Consider the following 18,015-nt stretch of genomic DNA (forward strand, 5'->3'; position numbering starts at 1 on the left):
AATTTGTTTTGAGCGTCTTCATATTATAGGCCAATACGCCCCATGCAGGATGCTGTCTATGTAGGCAGCTGACTAGGTTTTAAGACACGGCCATTCTGGAGTGCGTCTCTCGCACATGGGCTTCATGAGATCTGTCGCTCAGACGAGCTGTAACGGGACGAGCTGAGGCGCGTAATCCGTCCGCTTCACATGCAAACACAAGAAACCGCTCAAACTCACAGTTTCATCTTACTAACAACAACGTCAACCGCAGGCAATCATGAATATTGACGTGCCTGTTATTTTGTCCGCACTTTTCTTTACGATCATTGCCATTATAGTTGCATCGACGCTCCTGGCGAAGAAACCGGCGCAAAAAAAAGATCAGAAACAGAAACAACACGAGGAGAGATCAGAGCGGGTTTCTGCGTATCAGCAGCCCAGAGAGGAGCGACCTTCCCCGGCTCCGGCTCCTGCTGCTGCTGCTGCCCCCGTACAGGAGCTGGTTATTGAAAAGAAAAGGGAAGAGCCCGTTCCAGTCGCTCCTGTTGTAGAAGCTGAAGTCATCGCGGTGCAACAAACACCTGTACAGGTGAGATGCGCGCTGGGATCATTTTTGCGCTGTGTTTTATTTAGTTTGTGTAAATTATGTAGTCTGGAGACTTTGGCCTCGAGGAAATGACACGCCGTCTTATCAGCGTTCGTTAAACGTTCTTTAAATAACTTTTATAGAACATTCTTACAACTTTATAATTTGAAATTAACTTTGTGGCAAGGTTCTCTCAAAGTTCTCTCCGTTTTCGTTCAGATCTGGTCTTTAATAATGTTCTCAAAAAGTTGTCACAAAAGCATATATTGTTCATGGAAGGTCTTTTACCTGAAACGTTTAGTTAGATGTTCGCCTAACGGTTTTTAAATGTTACTACTTGTTTTACGCACAGAGAACATTGAAAAGTTACATTACCATAATGTTTGCAAAATGTTCCCTTAACGTTTGCATAACCACGAAAAAAGTTTTTAAAAGTTTTCAGTGAACATTCAGAAATTTTTTGTTTTTGTAAATTAATGAGAACGCTAGCTAAACTCTCTGGGAACATTTGGCTCATGATGTTTAGAGAAACGTTCAACAACATTGGAACGTCTTTAATGTTTTTACTTTTCATAAAGTTGAGAGGGCGTAAAGTCCTTATGTTATTTGTACTTGATCAATGTTTACGTTAAACGTTTTGGAATATTATGTACGTACAGCACTTATGGGATGTGGTGGAATGGGAGATTTGCATCATGGAAGTGCAGCCAACAATTCTGCAGCAACTGCCACCCATCCACCCATTTACACTCATCCATCCATCTATTCACCCATCCATCCATCTATTCACCCATCCATCCATCTATTCACCCGTCCATCCATCTATTCACTCATCCACCCACCCATCCATCTATTTACCCATCCACCCATTTACCCATCCATCCACCCAATTACCCATCCATCCACCCAATTACCCATCCATCCACCCAATTACCCATCCATCCATCCACCCAATTACCCATCCATCCACCCATTTACCCATCCATCTATCCACCCACCCATCCATCCATCCACCCACCCATCCATCCACCCACCCATCCATCCACCCACCCATCCATCCATCCACTCACCCATCTATTCACCCACCCATCTATTCACCCATCCATCCATCCACCCTTCTATTCACCCATCCATCCATCTATTCACCCGTCCATCCCATCTATTCATCCACCCACCTATTCACCCATCCATCCATCTATTCACTCATCCACCCATTTATCCTCCCACCCATCCACCCAATTACCCTCCCACCCATCCACCCAATTACCCATCCATCCACCCAATTACCCATCCATCCACCCATTTACCCATCCATCTATCCACCCACCCATCCATCCATCCACCCATTTACCCATCCATCCACCCACCCATCCATCCATCTACTCACCCATCTATTCACCCACCCATCAATTCACCCATCCATCCATCCACCCATCTATTCACCCATTCATCCACCCACCCATCCATTCATTCACCCACCCATCCATCCACCCATCCATTCACCCACCCATCCATCCACCCACCCATCCATCCACCCATCCATCCAACCATTCACCCATCCATCCAACCATTCACCCATCCATCCATCCACCCATCCATCCAACCATTCACCCATCCATTCACCCACCCATCCATCCACCCATCCATCCAACTATTCACCCATCCATCGGTTAACACACCCACCCATCCATTCATTCACCCACCCATCCATCCACCCATCCATTCACCCACCCATCCATTCACCCACCCATCCATCCACCCACCCATCCATCCACCCATCCATCCAACCATTCACCCATCCATCCAACCATTCACCCATCCATTCACCCACCCATCCACCCATCCATCCAACTATTCACCCATCCATCCATCCATCCACCCATCCATCCAACTATTCACCCATCCATCGGTTAACACACCCACCCATCCATTCATTCACCCACCCATCCATCCACCCATCCATTCACCCACCCATCCATCCACCCACCCATCCATCCACCCATCCATCCAACCATTCACCCATCCATCCAACCATTCACCCACCCATCCATCCACCCATCCATCCAACCATTCACCCATCCATTCACCCACCCATCCATCCACCCATCCATCCAACTATTCACCCATCCATCGGTTAACACACCCATCCATCCATTCACCCATCCAAAATTTGCACACATCTTCTGTGAACGTCAAGCCCCGCCGCCTTTGATTTGATTGGCCATCTCAGTCATTTTGATATTGCTATTATGGTGCGTTCAAGTCATCTCGTAAAGATCGTAACATCCACAATGTCGTAGATACGAGTTGGAAGCTCGGGATTTTCTTTAAGGCCCGATCTTTGCGAGTTGGGGGCGTACAGTGAGAAACATGGCGGAATACCACAATACTTTAAGGTATTTAGCAGTGATAATGTCAGGATTTTCGAATTACTGCGAAGTAAGCTAATTGCCTGCACAGAATACGATGGCATTATAATATAACAATATAATATGTAACGATAACATTTAGCAGTGGCTTCATAAATTAATTAAAAAGCAAAGCACACCTGATGCACATCTTCGCTTGGACGTGTATATGGTGGTTACGGCCCTGGCCGCCAGTACAGAAGGTTTCTTGTGCTCCGCCTCTTTTAAACATCACAGTAGTGGACTTCTAGAGTTCAGGAGGGTTTCATGTGAGCATGCGTTTGGTCTCGACTTAGAATGTGCCACCACAGCTGTAACCAGAGCTTTAGAAGTGGCAAACATCAGGGTCCTTCTATATATGGCTTCAAACGTATATCCACTATATTTAAAAGTGTATATTGTGTAACATGCTGCAGTTGAGAGCTCAAGGAGTCTTGAACACAGGTGTGTGTGACACACATGATCTTCATGAAGTTCACGAGAACAGAGCTGTTGAAAATCACCTTCAGAGCTCCAGTCGGACAAAACTGATAACATTTTGTAGCGGTTTTGCAATGTTGATGTTTCTCACTTTGGTGGACTTCTAATACATTCTTAGTTTTATACAATAACCATGTTTACATGGAGATCATTTTCCATTTAAAGTCCAAATTATGGCTCTGGCTTTGTAAAAAAAAAAAAAAAAATCTTCCATGCTCCAAAAAATTATTACATCAATAGATTGATTTTTCATCTCCTGTTTTTTTTTTTTTTTTTTTTATATAATATATCACCGACAATTACCTTTGTTTGGTCATGCGCATGTATAAATGAATGTTTATGGATATTAGGAATAAGGTGTTTATACGACCCAAAATTCTGATTAATACAGGCATATGAAAGATTTCCAAAAAGTATAATATTTTTATTTACTTTATCTGGTTGTGGCTGGTTCATGTATTTGCATGACATAACTGGAATATGACCAAATTCTGGTTGATATTAGAATATTCTTGTATCAGAAAATTCTTGTTTGGATTTCAGTTCAATTTACTTCTGTTCTTCTTATTATTATTTATGTTTATTAAATATGGAATTTGTTCTTAATTAAGAAACATTTTTCGATGCTCTAGTCATGTCGTTTCCAACCCGTTTGACATTTTTAATATTAAAGGGATAGTTCACCCAAAAGATGCACTTTTATGATGGATAGATGCACTTTTATGATGGATAGATGCACTTTTATGATGGATAGATGCACTTTTATAATGGATAGATGCACTTTTATCATGGATAGATGCATTTTATCATGGATAGATGCACTTTTATGATGGAGAGATGCACTTTTATGATGGTTATGATGGAGAGATGCACTTTTATGATGGAGAGATGCACTTTTATGATGGATAGATGCACTTTTATAATGGATAGATGTACTTTTATCATGGATAGGTGCACTTTTATCATGGATAGATGCACTTTTATGATGGATAGATGCACTTTTATGATGGATAGATGCACTTTTATGATGGATAGATGCACTTTTATCATGGATAGATGCACTTTTATGATGGATAGATGCACTTTTATGATGGAGAGATGCACTTTTATCACGGATAGATGCACTTTTATGATGGAGAGATGCACTTTTATCATGGATAGATGCACTTTTATGATGGAGAGATGCACTTTTATGATGGAGAGATGCACTTTTATGATGGAGAGATGCACTTTTATCATGGATAGATGCACTTTTATCATGGATAGATGCACTTTTATCATGGATAGATGCACTTTTATCATGGATAGATGCACTTTAATGATGGATAGATGCACTTTTATCACGGATAGATGCACTTTTATCACGGATAGATGCACTTTTATCACGGATAGATGCACTTTTATCATGGATATGCACTTTTATCATGGATAGATGCACTTTTATCATGGATAGATGCACTTTTATGGACTTCAAAACAGAAACAACCATTCACTGCCATTATAAAGCTTGGAAGAGCCAGATTTTTTTTTAATATAACACAATAATGTCATGTACACCTAGGATGACTTGAGGGTTAGTATATGCTAATTTTCATTTTTGGGTGAACTATCTCTTTAAGTTAATTAGGTACTCGTGTGTTACCTCACTGGTAACAGTGTGTTTGCTGTTCTCTTTGCTCAAACAGGCAGAGATTAAGGCTGAGGAGAAGGCAGCTGTTGAGCCGAAAAACGAAGAGCCCGCTGCCGTCGCCCCTGTGATTGAGGAAGTTGGTGTTGTAGAGGAACAGCCTGCAGTTGAACCTGAGGTTATCCCTGTGCAAGAAACACCTGTCCAGGTAAGATGTGTGATGTGATGGACTTGTTTCAAGATGAGTGTAGATGCTCTACTATCCATTATTTATCAGTTAAAGGACAGTTCACCCTGAAAAAAAAATCAAGTCATCATTTAGTGAACTGCAGTGCGGATAGAGTCTCATGAACGTGCGCTGTGCACAGAAAACCAATGGCCAAGGTCAGGATTTTCGTTAAATAATACACAACATTTATTTTCCATACTCCCAGAAAACTTGGAATATACCAGTCAAAAGTTTTGGATCGGTAAGATTTTTAATGTTTTTAAAAGAAGTCTCTTCTGCTCACCAAGGCTGCATTTATTTGATTAAAAATTTTTAAAAAATAGTAATATTGTGAAATATTATTACAATTTAAAACGGCTGATTTCTATGTGAATATATAGTGAAGTGTAATTTATTCCTGTGATCAAAGCTGAATTTTCAGCATCATTACTCCAGTCTTCAGTGTCACATGATCCTTCAGAAATCACTTTGATATGATTTGATGCTCAAGAAACATTAGGCCTATTATCAATGATGAAAACGGTTATTTACATTTTTTATTTCAGGATTCTTTGATGAATAGAAAGTTCAAAAGAGCAGCATTTATCTGAAATGGAAAGCTTTTGTAACATTAAACACTACCGTTCAAAAGTTTGGGGGTCAGGAAGTATTTTTATTTTATTTTGGGGGGGAAATAAATGAAAGAAATCAATACTTTTATTCATCAAGGATGAATTAAATTGACCAAAAGTTACAGTAAAGACATTTATAATGTTACAAAATATTCTATTTCAAATAAATGCTGTTCTTTTGAACTTGCTATTCATCAAAGAATTGAATAATTCATCAAAGAAATGTTTTGAACATTGATAATAATAATGAATGTTTTTTGAGCATCAAATCCGCATATTAGAATGATTTCTGAAGGATCATGTGACACTGAAGACTGGAGTAATGATGCTGAAAATTCAGCTATATTTAAAAATATATTAAAATTATTTTTTTAAATTGTCATAGGTTTTAACAATATTATTATTATTATTATTTTTAAATCAAATAAATGCATCCTTGGTGAGCAGAAGAGACTACTTTTAAAAACATAAAAAATCTTACCGATCCAAAACTTTTGAGTGGTAATGTACATGGGATCATTCTGTGATACTTTTGCGTCTTTAAAAAAAAAAAAGCTTGATGCTGGTCGCTATTCACTGCCATTAAATGGACGAGTGTGAGCGGGACATTTATTTTTTCATTCTCCTTTTGCATAAAAAAGGGCATACGGCATTACAACACCAGGGTGAGTAAATGATGACCTAATTCTCATTTTAGGGTAAACTTTCCCTTTAAGCCAGATATGATTTCATTTTGGTGAATGATTACAAACTTCTTTTTTCTTTTGAAATAATGTACTTCGAAGACCAGTAACACGTGTATTAAAGGGGTCATGATGTGAGAAATAAATTTTTCTTTGATCTTTTGACACATAAGAAGAGGTCATTGTGCTATAACCAAATACCGTTGCTCAGACTCAAATTACTCTTCACTACAAAAACAGCATTTGTTGAAACCAAGAACATACTTTTTTTTTTTTCTCTTGTTCTCTTTTTATTTGGAACATTGTGGGTGCAAAAGACAATATTCATAACAAATAAAACAGAAGTGCTTCATATATGTAAATATCCGTATAATTTTGCTTAATAAAGACAGTCCTAGCATGCCAGTAGTGCTGTGAAGTTCCACACATGAGAAACATTAGAAGTGCTGTCACACCCACTGATCCAATCCCGTCCATTCAGTACAGCAGGAGACCCTCTGGGATCCATTACACAGCGTTATGTAACACGGCTTTTTCTGCCTCCTCTACAGTCTGGCTAAAAAACCATGAGAGTGATACCGTTACAGGGAGAGCCAAGCCAGATTTTGTCTAGTGTGCCGTAGCCAGACTTTAGACTAACTGCATTCAATCTGGTCTGCATTGCAGCTCAATCTGGAGAGAACCAAGAACCAGCCGCCAAAAACGACATGTTGATGTTTGTTTACAAGCAAACAGATACTGTTTATTCGGGTTTATCTGAAATGGAGATGCCAAATAGGATTAGTTTTTGGGATTGGCGACCGCATTTGGTGCGAGTCTCGATGTCCCGTTCACACAGGAGCTGACAGTAGCGTTTCAAATACTTATGGGAGTCAAGCACATATTCTCTTACCAGAAGCAATAGTTAAAGTGACCAAAGTAATATCAAAGATGGCGACGACCATGAAACCGAAAAGTTTTGTTCCTTGATTATCATTTACAGGTTCTAGTTATAGAATGTGATTGTAACTCTCGTAAAAAACTTGGTTACACTTTATTTTGATGGTCCACATTAGTCTAACTGTAAGAAACTTTGCAACTACATGTCAACTAACTCTTATTAATGTATCAGTAGACTCTAGTAGAATTGTAGAGTTCGGGTTAGTCGAATTAAGTTGACATGTAGTTGTAAAGTTACTTAGAAAGTCAGTAGTTTGGGAGCATCAAAACAAAGTCCCTTTAACACAAGTCATTTCACTCGGCGGCCATCTTTGAAACCCCTCTCGGTCATGCAAGTGCAGCTCCTTTCTTTTTGAATGGGGAAACATCAAATTCTCTAAAAAATGTTCGCAAAGCTTACGATTAAATTTCATACTTGAAATCACCAATGAAATCTGACAACAACTGTCTCATAAAATTCGTTTCTAAACGCTCGAATCATGACAGAAAACGAAATTTTTCAGGCTGGATCAAGCTAATGCACATGCGCAGTGGAAGCGCGTCTGACTGACTCTGGAACAGCTGCTGCAGTGACGCGATGACTTTACCAATCGCCGATTGGCTCTTTACCAATCGCTGATATAGAAGGCGGGACTTATTCCGCCATATTGAGCGTTGCACTTTTCCCCGTTCAAAACAATACAATGGACGAGTCTTGTGTAATTCTATAGTATTTGATATTAAGCAGACAGTCTACTAATACTCTAATGACTGCTAATTGGCATGTAGTTGCAAAGTTACTTAGAGTTAGTTGAATGTCTAAAGTGGGCCATTGAAATAAAGTGTTAGCAATGACTGAACTGCGTGTGAACGTAACCATATAAATCGGTCTTTGTCAGGTGACGTCACACTCGTGATACGCGAAGTGCATTATGGGCGTAGCCGCCAGAATTTTTTTTTTTTCATTCTTTTTTCAAACTAAACCATCCTTAACATCATCATCAATACAGCAAACCTATCTTTGCTGTTACTAACTTTACAGGATTTATTTACATTCTTACCGAAGGATACAGAAACTTGGTGAAATGTCCGCGGGCTTTAAGAGATTTATAGTTTTTAAATTGTTCACTGGTAACGTTATATGCGCTTATACCACAAACAAGATAGTTGACAATGCCCAAGTATGAGGATGAGAAAGCAATGCGGGATCAGCACTCCAACTTACTGCTGTCAGCTCAGCTCATATGTGGATCTATGTTCTGAATGGATGACAATTTCTCCAAATAACGGTACCTGCCGTATTTATCGAGTTTATTGCGGTACGGCATTTTCTCAGTTTTTTTGTGCTTCTCCAGTTTTGCGAGTTATCTCTACTCTCGTAATCTCTTCAATGCTCACAGTCAGTAGCGATACCTCAAAAATGGCGCCGCGGTGACGTCACACACAACAAACCCACGTGTCTGACAAAGACCGATACAGAACCGACAATCATATTCTGTTTCTGTGTGAATGTGGCTATCCAGTATTGAGGAAATAAATTCAGGTAATGGTGATGCAGTCACAGTGAATGATTGAACAGAAAACACAACAAATAGTGTGGATACTTCAACAGCCCTCACTATGTTTGGTGCGTTTATCAGTGGATGTCTTCCATACAGAAGCTTGGATAATGTATTACTCATTTATTGAGGCTATAAAGCATATTTACATAACCTAGTTCCTCCTGCCGAGTTTTATTTTCAACTCTGATCAAACACACCAGGCCATAATTTTCTGAATGAACCCCAAGAGCTTGACTGAGACCCGGTTTGCATCCGTGATGTGAGGTATGTTCTTTGACAGGGATGAGCACCTTTGTCATGGGATGAACTCATCTTTAAGATCCTACATGTTATGCACATCGGGATCGAGGCCTTGACTAGCTGGCTCAGGTGTGTTTGGTTCGAGGTGAAACCGAAGTCTGCAGGAACGCGGATCTCCTGGGACGAGATTGAGACTGACGTGTTGATTGGTTTCTAGAGAATAAATAAGCTCTTGTGCTGTTTGTTACCCATGAGGCAGTTCTCTGGTAGATGTGTGACTTTAGAAGAGCGCTGGAAGACGGATCGACTCCAACGGGACTTGCTCTGCCCTTCTACATTTCTATAAATAATGTACTACTTTTTCACAGAGGGCGCCATATTTGATATCGTATATATCATCTATTTAAGATGAAGTCTTGCTAAACTGTGTTTAATGACGTTTAATGTCGGCCAGGCGGTGGCTTCCTGTCTAAATCAGAATAAACTGCAAATTGTACCAGACTTTGTTGCTACTTTGTTTCTCATTGAATTGTTTCTCTTGGACATTTTTCAAGACATTTGCCGTGGAAGGTTGAGAATGTCGTTTCACGCGTTGACTTTAAACTCAGTAACCCCTGAGGTCCCTCATGACCTTTGGCCCTGTGACCTTTAGACATGCTGATGTGGCATAGTTCCTTCTTTGGCACTTTCCGACCTCCCTCTCTCCCTGGAGACATGAGTTAGCATCTGGAAAGAAGGGCTCGGATTTCACCATTCTTTGCACCGAGCCTTGTAGATCTACTTCAGGTTTAGTGAGCAAGGGATTGGTTCCTTAAATGAATTGAACAGGGAGTTTTGTAGGTTAATCATAACCGTGTGAATCTTCATGACTGTGTACACTGTATATTTGCATAAACACATCTCATAATCAGATGTTTTTAAGCTTGTTTAAGCATCTGGACCGGTTAAAGGAAATACAATGTAATAATTGATCCAATATTGACAATTACTTGGTATCCAAAGTGAATCATATGACCTAAATCCCACGTGCCTCGGGGGCTGATTAATTGCTTTCTGCCCGGTTCTTGTTCTTGCCCTTTCTCCCACAATTCCAGCTCCCAGCTCCTCAAGTTTCCTTTGTTCAGAGTGTTTTACCTTCCTTACATGGCAATGTGTATTCAGAGGGAAAACCTCAAGGAGGAAAGCTGTACCAATCTGCTCTGAGGTGCCGCCAACAAGGACTCAACAGCGGATGTAGTCGGCGAACAATTGTCCTCCAACTCGAAGCTTATTGTTGTTATTTTAGAGGGATTTCTGGACGCATAACATGTCTAAAGTGTGAATGAGTGGCTGAACTGAAGGGTTTATTTAAAACTGAAGACGTCAGTGTTGAATTTGCAGACCACAAGCATCTGAAACAGGGCGAGCGCTCAAGAACATTCCTCACCACTTTGTTTCTGTCTCCAGGCCAGTCAGTCTCCTAACAGCAGTCTGCTGAGGAATCTGTCATTCTGCCTGCTGATTGGTCAGACTTTTCTCTGACTTTGCTGGTTTGGAATTTCAGCTTGTTACCATTAACTTCCTTTTTCAGCGATCTATGCAAACATTGTCATGATTTATTTCCTCTAGGTATGAGGTTTGCTGATATTGATGTGGTGTCATAAGACTGTCCACGGTTGTATTGGATGTTAATGGTTTTATGTCCTCAATGATCTGTCTTTTTTTTTTTTTTTTTCATGATATTTAATATGCTATTTTACAGGTTCCTAATTTTGTTTTGGTGTTTCCTACAATAGGTCTGCATGCATCAAAGATAAAAAAAGCTATTTTTCAGTGTTCTCCTAATATACATTGCAGCATCAGCTCTTTTCTCACAGTGTCTGAAATGGTTTGACAAATGATTGTCTCTCTAAAACCCTCCTTTCTGAGAGCCGATTCGGCTCTGATTGGTCAGATGGCCCAGTCTGTTGTGATTGGTCTACTCTGCTCTGATTGGTCAGATGGTCCAGTCTGTTGTGATTGGTCTACTCTGTTGTGATTGGTCAGATGGTCCAGTCTGTTGTGATTGGTCTACTCTGCTCTGATTGGTCAGATGGTCCAGTCTGTTGTGATTGGTCTACTCTGTTGTTATTGGTCAGATGGTCCAGTCTGTTGTGATTGGTCTACTCTGCTCTGATTGGTTAGATGGTCCAGTCCAGGGATGGAAATTAGCACCCGCCACCAGCCAAATGCGGGTGATTTTGTGTTGTGGCGGGTAAACTCGCTTCACCTACCGGCCACCATGGCGGGTAAATAAAAATAGCATACTGTTTCACCCGGACGGCGGACACTTTTAGAGGAGGCACACCTTCAAACAAAAATGTGGTGTTACATCGCAGGCGTAGAGGTCTGCAGAGAAAACATCATGGTGCGTTCACACCAGACGAGAATAGAGCGTCTGGTGCGAGTGATTTCATTGTTAAGTCAATGCAAAGACGCGTTGCGCGCATAAAAAATTCCTGCGGCGCGAATGAGGTGTAGAGCGCGCCGTGGTAGATGCGAATACGCCTCATTCGCGCGGCAAGTTCGAGCTTCTGACGCGTTCCGCGCGCATGATTTTATTGAGTGCTTTTGTGCATTCACGCGTTTGACACGTATTCGCGTCTGCCACCCGAGTTGAAAAATCTGAACTTTGGCGTCAATTCGCGCCGCGTTAACCAATCAGGAGCCTAGCTGCTGTCACGTGGTGAAGTATCTGGATGCTTCAATAAATTATTTTGTACTAAATGCCTGATGTGGTTCTAATGCACAACAAAGCAAATATTTTATCACATAAAACTTGATTTCAATATATGAGACATATTCATTTTGTATTGAATGCTATTTATTCCATTTCATATCTAGATTATATTAAATATTATTCTAATGTAAAGGCAACCAACATACTATAGCTCATAAATCCGTGTCTGGAGAGTGTTGTGTGAGAGAAAAAAAAAAATCACAGGACAGGTTAATTACTTTTGGAGGCTGGCTCAATTTATCATCAAAACAAAAATAAATGACAGATTAGGTGGATGAGGCCGAGGGTGAGAGAAAGAGAAAATGTCAGTATTTCATTGAGACTTGAGATTAAATAAACTGCTTAAGTATTCTTGTAGTATTAATTTTCACATGCAGTTACACATTGTCGGTTAAAAACAAGAGTCTGTTGTGATTGGTCTACTCTGCTCTGATTGGTCAGATGACCCAGTCTGTTGTGATTGGTCTACTCTGCTCTGATTGGTCAGATGACCCAGTCTGTTGTGATTGGTCTACTCTGCTCTGATTGGTCAGATGGTCCAGTCTGTTGTGATTGGTCAGATGGCCCAATCTGTTGTAATTAGTATACTGTGCTCTGATTGGTCAGATGTGAGAAACCACATTCACCATGTTGTCATTATCATGTGACCTACCAGTTACGTCGCTTCACTGACATTCAAAAATCCTATCCTGTGGCCTCATGGGACAGTAAAGCGTCCATCGTATGCACACTTCAGAATCTCGCCGGAAGAAGTAGATCATCCGAGTACTTTTTGTCTCTCTTATGAGTACTTTGAATACAGACTTATACTACTTTTGTCACCTACTTTTTTTTGCCTACTATATAGTAGGGAAGTATGCAATTTCGGATGCAGGTCTTGCCCTTTCAGCCACAAGTGGTGATGTCCCTTAACTAAACAATGGTGCAATGCAGTACAGTATGCTAGTAGGCAGACACTGACTGTACATGACGACTATGGGCCCTGTGAAACAATGACCTTTTTGTAAGAATTCAAAGCAGGGCTGAAGGTCTTGTGGAGAATTAATTTAGTGCAAATGCTTTCCATAAATGAGTTATACAATGAGAGCTTATTCGAGATGCTTTGGCACACTGCCTAAGTATTATTTGCTTGCTGGCAATGTGGAAATAAGGAAGTGAAGATCATCTTTACATGAATAACTGACATTTAAAGCGGAAAAAGTGTTTATTTTTTTATTTATCCTGAGAATCTTGCCCATCACTGTCGCTCTCAAATCAAATTAGCCACAATTTATGTTGCTGTGTCAGTCGGAATGATGCGTTTTATATATTTTGAGAGTTTACCTCTATATTTGATAGATATGTGACTCAAGAGACAAGTTAAAGAAGAAGCATAAAGACATAAAGCCTCTATAAAACCTCAGGATATGTTTGTATTGGTGATCTCTCAAACATGTATTCTCGCCCTGACCTCCATACAGAAGGTCTGTGGCAACATCTACATTTTCCAGAGGATCTGAGATGACAGTTAAGCCTGAGATGACATCCTTTGCCGTCTGACATCCTCACAGGTTGTTCATGCTTTTCTAAGAGCATCAGGACTAATGGACAGTTGGCAGACATCACCGCGAGGAAGAATCCTTCTAAAGCTGCCCTAATTCCCTTGCCGCCTTTCATGTGTTTGTCTCGGGACAGAGTGCTGCGGGACATTAGGTGACTTTATTTAGGTGTTGGAGGAAAAGGAAAACATTGTGAGATGTTGATACCATGTAAACTGAGCTCTTCTGGCTCTAAATATGTTGGGATAAAATGTGTAACCTCACATCAACTGAAGTCTCAGTTATAGTGTCAGAATTTGTTATGCTCTTAAATACAACCATTTCTATAAAAAACAAAACAAGCTACATTTTTTAAGTTTATCCATAGACTTTAAGCATTGTTTGTTGAAACTTGATTTCTGTGGTGATCAACAGCATGTCTTTAATGCTGACGCTAGAGCTTATCTTGAACCTGGAATGTTTCTTTCAGTGTGCCAAGTTCCTACGTTGCTTGTCAACCATAAACAGTCTAATGTTAGTCTAATAAACTGTATAATTTGGTGGATTTATTAGCTTCTCGTGGCTAATTGCTTTAGGATCCCATCATTTAAAAAAAGTGTAATTCACATACTTTATCACACTCTCATTAAAAATGCTGTGTTGTTTCAATTCATGTTTGGGTCAAATATGGACAAACCCAACCATTGGTTTTAATTAACCTAAATTCTAGGTTTGTCCTTATTTTATGTTTTCATTGACATTTGGGAAAGTAAATGATGAAAGTAAAGTAACCTAAAATTTAGGGTTAATTTAAACCAATGGTTGGGTTTGTCCATATTTGACCCCAAACATGGGTTGAAACAAGCCAGCACAAAATGGGTTTTCAATAAAACTTGGCTGTCTATGTGGTAAAAACGCAAAAAATCTTTTGAAATTGGAGATACCTGACTAGAGAAAACCGAGAAAAAGGGTTTGTTGTCTTCCCTTTTGTTGAATAAACATAAATTCCTCTTTCCAGGTAACACCGAGAACGAGTAAACACTGTTCATTTACATATACTACCGACATTGTAGCAATACAAAGCGGGTTAAAATCGGTGAATTTGATAGTTTAATTAATGGCCTTTTGGATTTGACTGTGCTCGGTCGTTTGACTAATTTCTCTGCTCTGGAATCTGGTAGCAGACTTTTTCAATTTGAGGGTTTACCCTCACACATCAGAAATTAGTTTGTGCGAGCTGGAATGCTGGAACCATCTGCTGGTGTTCAGCGGATGCCAAAATTCTGTTAGCGATAAAGTTTGGTTTCAGGGAGGGAAAAGAGTTGCTTTTCTGGTAGCAGCTGTCTTGTCATGTTTAGCCATTCATCATTTTCATTTGGTGGACAATAAAATGCACAAAAACAATCCCTCAGACTTGAATTGAAGGAGGGACCAGAGCCATATATGTTGGCCATAATACCAGAGACTTGGCAACTGAACACTCATTTCACCCTAGCAACTGCAGAATACCTTAGCATGGCAACCATTCAGAAAATCATAGCAACTGCATGGAAACACTAACACCTCAGAATACCTTAGTAAATGCATAGCAACACCCTGGAAACCACTCAAAACGCACTATGAACCACTCAAAATACCTTAATGCATAGCAACACCCTGGCAACCACTCAAAACAGCCTAGAAACTGCGCAGCAGCACTATCAACCACTCAAAATATCGTAATTCATAACAACACCCTGGCGACCACTTAGAACACCCTATAATTGTTCAGCAGCACTAATAATCACTCAAAATTCCTCAATGCATAGCAACACCCTGGCAACCACTCAGAACACCCTTGCAACAGCATGGTGTTGCTAGAATATCTTAACTCGGAATATCTTGACAATGCATAGCAACTCCCTGGCAACCACTCAGAACAGCCTAGCAACTGCGCAGCAGCTCTATCGACCACTCAAAATAACGTAACAATGGATAGCAACACTCTGGCAACCACTCAGAATACCCTAGCAACTGAATAGCAACACTGAAAACTCAGAATATGTTTGCAATCGCATAGCAATGCCACTCAGAGCACCCTAGCAACAGCATTGCAACCCAAGAGCATTGCATCACTCAGAATGCCTCAGCAAATTTACAGCAAGGCCTAGGCGGCAACCACCCGAAAAAGCTAAATATCAGGAATGAAAGTTTTGAATGGGGAAACGCTGCTAATTTTTTTTTTCTTTAGGAAATGCGGCTCTGTTAGTATTACTTTCATTCTTCTTGGCATTCCCTTTCACCAGCTTGTTGTTGACATTCTGGATCACCTAATCTAATAATGGCACAAATCTACAGTTAATCCTAAATTTAACCTCTCTGGATAACCTTAATCCCTACAGACTCCAATTCAATCCAGTATCCACTTTGCTCTTGTATGGTGTAAAATGGTGCTGCGGTACGATTAAGGTCATGTTACCGAGTATGGTAGTATTAGTACGGGTTTCAAATCCTTAGTAAGTTTGATTAACAATAGTAGGGAGAAAAGTGTCCACCAAGGGAAAAGTCCACCAAGGGAATGGTCAAGAAGTCACTTGGTAGTTGGAAGGCTTGCACAGCTGTTTCTCGCTGGGTTAATGTGCATGTAAGTGGTTGAGTTGAGAGCATTCATGGCCAGCAGAAGCAGTGCTGTGTGTTTGGACGAGCTCTGTCCCCTTGTCATGAACAGCAGGTGTGTGTTAAGGCTGGAGCGACTGCAGATGACAGCTGTCACACAGATGCTCTAGTGCCCTCCGCTTGCAGAATGAGCTGAATCAATGTTTGAATTCAGTGGCTTCAAAGTTGTGACGTACCGGTATTCTGTATCCAATGTATGGATGGGATGTTTATAACTTGCATGTTGTCGTGTTTAAAAAGAAGAAGAAAATTCTTTCTGCTAACATGAATTAGAAGACAAGCTAATCCTGAGGTTTTTAGATGTTCCACATTATAAACACATTTTTTCTACATAGAAACTCAAGAGTAAAGTTTTGGTTTTGTGGGTTTTGGGGTTTGTTTGGAGTTTTTTAAATTTTTTTATATTCGTTTTGTTTAGGGTTTGGTTATGTTTTGGATTTAGTTTTGTTTTGGTTTTGTTTGGGTTTAGTTTTTTGGAGGGGAGTTTGTTTTACTTTATTTAGGGGTTTATGTTCATTTTGTTTGTGGTTTAGTTATGTTTTGTGGTTTGGCTATATTTTGGGGGGGGGGGGGGGGGGGTTAATTCGTTTGGTTTGGGGTTTATGGTGCGTTCAAGTCATCTCGTATAGATCGTATTTACGAGTTGAACGCACTTGAACGCCACCACAATGTTGTAAATACCAGTGGGGAGCTCGGGATTTTCTCTAAGCCCCGATCTTTACGAGTTGTGGGCGTGTCACTGAGAAACATGGCGGAATAACACAATACTTAAATATTATGCAGTGATATTGTCAAGGTTTTCTTATTTACAGCGCAGTTAAGCGAATTTGATGGCATTTATAATATAACAGTGCAACATGTCACGATAAAGTTGGAAGTGGCTTCATAAATTAATTAAAAACATAAAAAACAAACTACATCCGATAAAAATTTCTTTGTTCTTCATTTTCTAGAACAAGAGTTTAAGAACCTTACTGTATTTTTGTGTAATTAATTAAGAGACAGTACTCCGGCATCTTCCTCCGACGAAAGTGACTTGAACGCACTGCCGTCGTAAACACGACTTCCCACCTCGTACGTACGAACTTCCCCAGGAGGACTTGAACGCACCATTAGTTATGTTTTGTGGTTTGTTTGGCTTTTTTAGGGTTTTGTTTTGAATACTTTTAATCTGAGGTTCAGTTTTGTTTTGGGGTTTGTTTTTGCTTGATTATTATTTTTATTTTATTTTTTTTGTGTGTGGGGGTTGTTTTGATTCCTTTTTAGTTTGTTTGGTTGAGAGTTTAGTTTAGTTTAGTTTGTTGTCATTTTTAAAATGTATATTATTTCTACTTACATGAATTAACCACTTCATGAAGTGTTGCATTAGAAGTAGTGCTGGGCAACGATTAAAAAATTTAATCGCGATTAATCGCATGATTTTCTTGCGATTAATCGCATTATTACGCGCAAAATTGAATAATGAATTCTAGTAGTGTATTGCGCACTTTTGATTTAAATGTACTGCTACAAAAGTGCAATAACATGTGGTTTGCAAAAACTTTAAACAAATAAGGTGCTTTTATACCAGCAGTATTCCCTTTACACAGTATCAATAAAATATTTCTTGTAAATCTCAACTTAAACATTAATGTAATCAAATCAAATATTTAAACAAAGCTATTTGCCACTGCCAGGGCATTACCTTTTATCTAGCTTGTTAAAATGAGTCCAGTTTTCTTGGGGTTTTTTTCTGAACAGGTATCTTGTATCAGGGAGC

At 39.8% G+C, this 18,015-nt stretch overlaps 1 protein-coding gene across 3 annotated transcripts in view; it reads left to right on the plus strand.

Annotated features, from left to right (window-relative positions):
* Positions 1-112: 112 nt before the first annotated feature.
* The window catches only part of si:ch73-366l1.5 (FILIA-N KH-like domain-containing protein), a 41,143-nt gene continuing 23,240 nt past the window's right edge, over positions 113-18,015 (plus strand). Inside the window, exons 1-2 of one of the 3 annotated variants that reach the window (XM_056251189.1) lie at positions 113-571; positions 5,142-5,291. In XM_056251189.1, the coding sequence (XP_056107164.1) occupies positions 260-571; positions 5,142-5,291 (462 nt within the window). In that variant the 5' untranslated portion in view covers positions 113-259. The remainder of the gene's footprint in view (positions 572-5,141; positions 5,292-18,015) is intronic. The other 2 variants (XM_056251197.1, XM_056251199.1) reach the window with 2 other exon arrangements.

The sequence above is a fragment of the Rhinichthys klamathensis genome, unplaced genomic scaffold, assembly GCF_029890125.1.
Source record: "Rhinichthys klamathensis goyatoka isolate OS25496 unplaced genomic scaffold, OSU_Roscu_1.1 h1tg000004l_1, whole genome shotgun sequence".
NCBI lineage: Eukaryota > Metazoa > Chordata > Actinopteri > Cypriniformes > Leuciscidae > Rhinichthys > Rhinichthys klamathensis.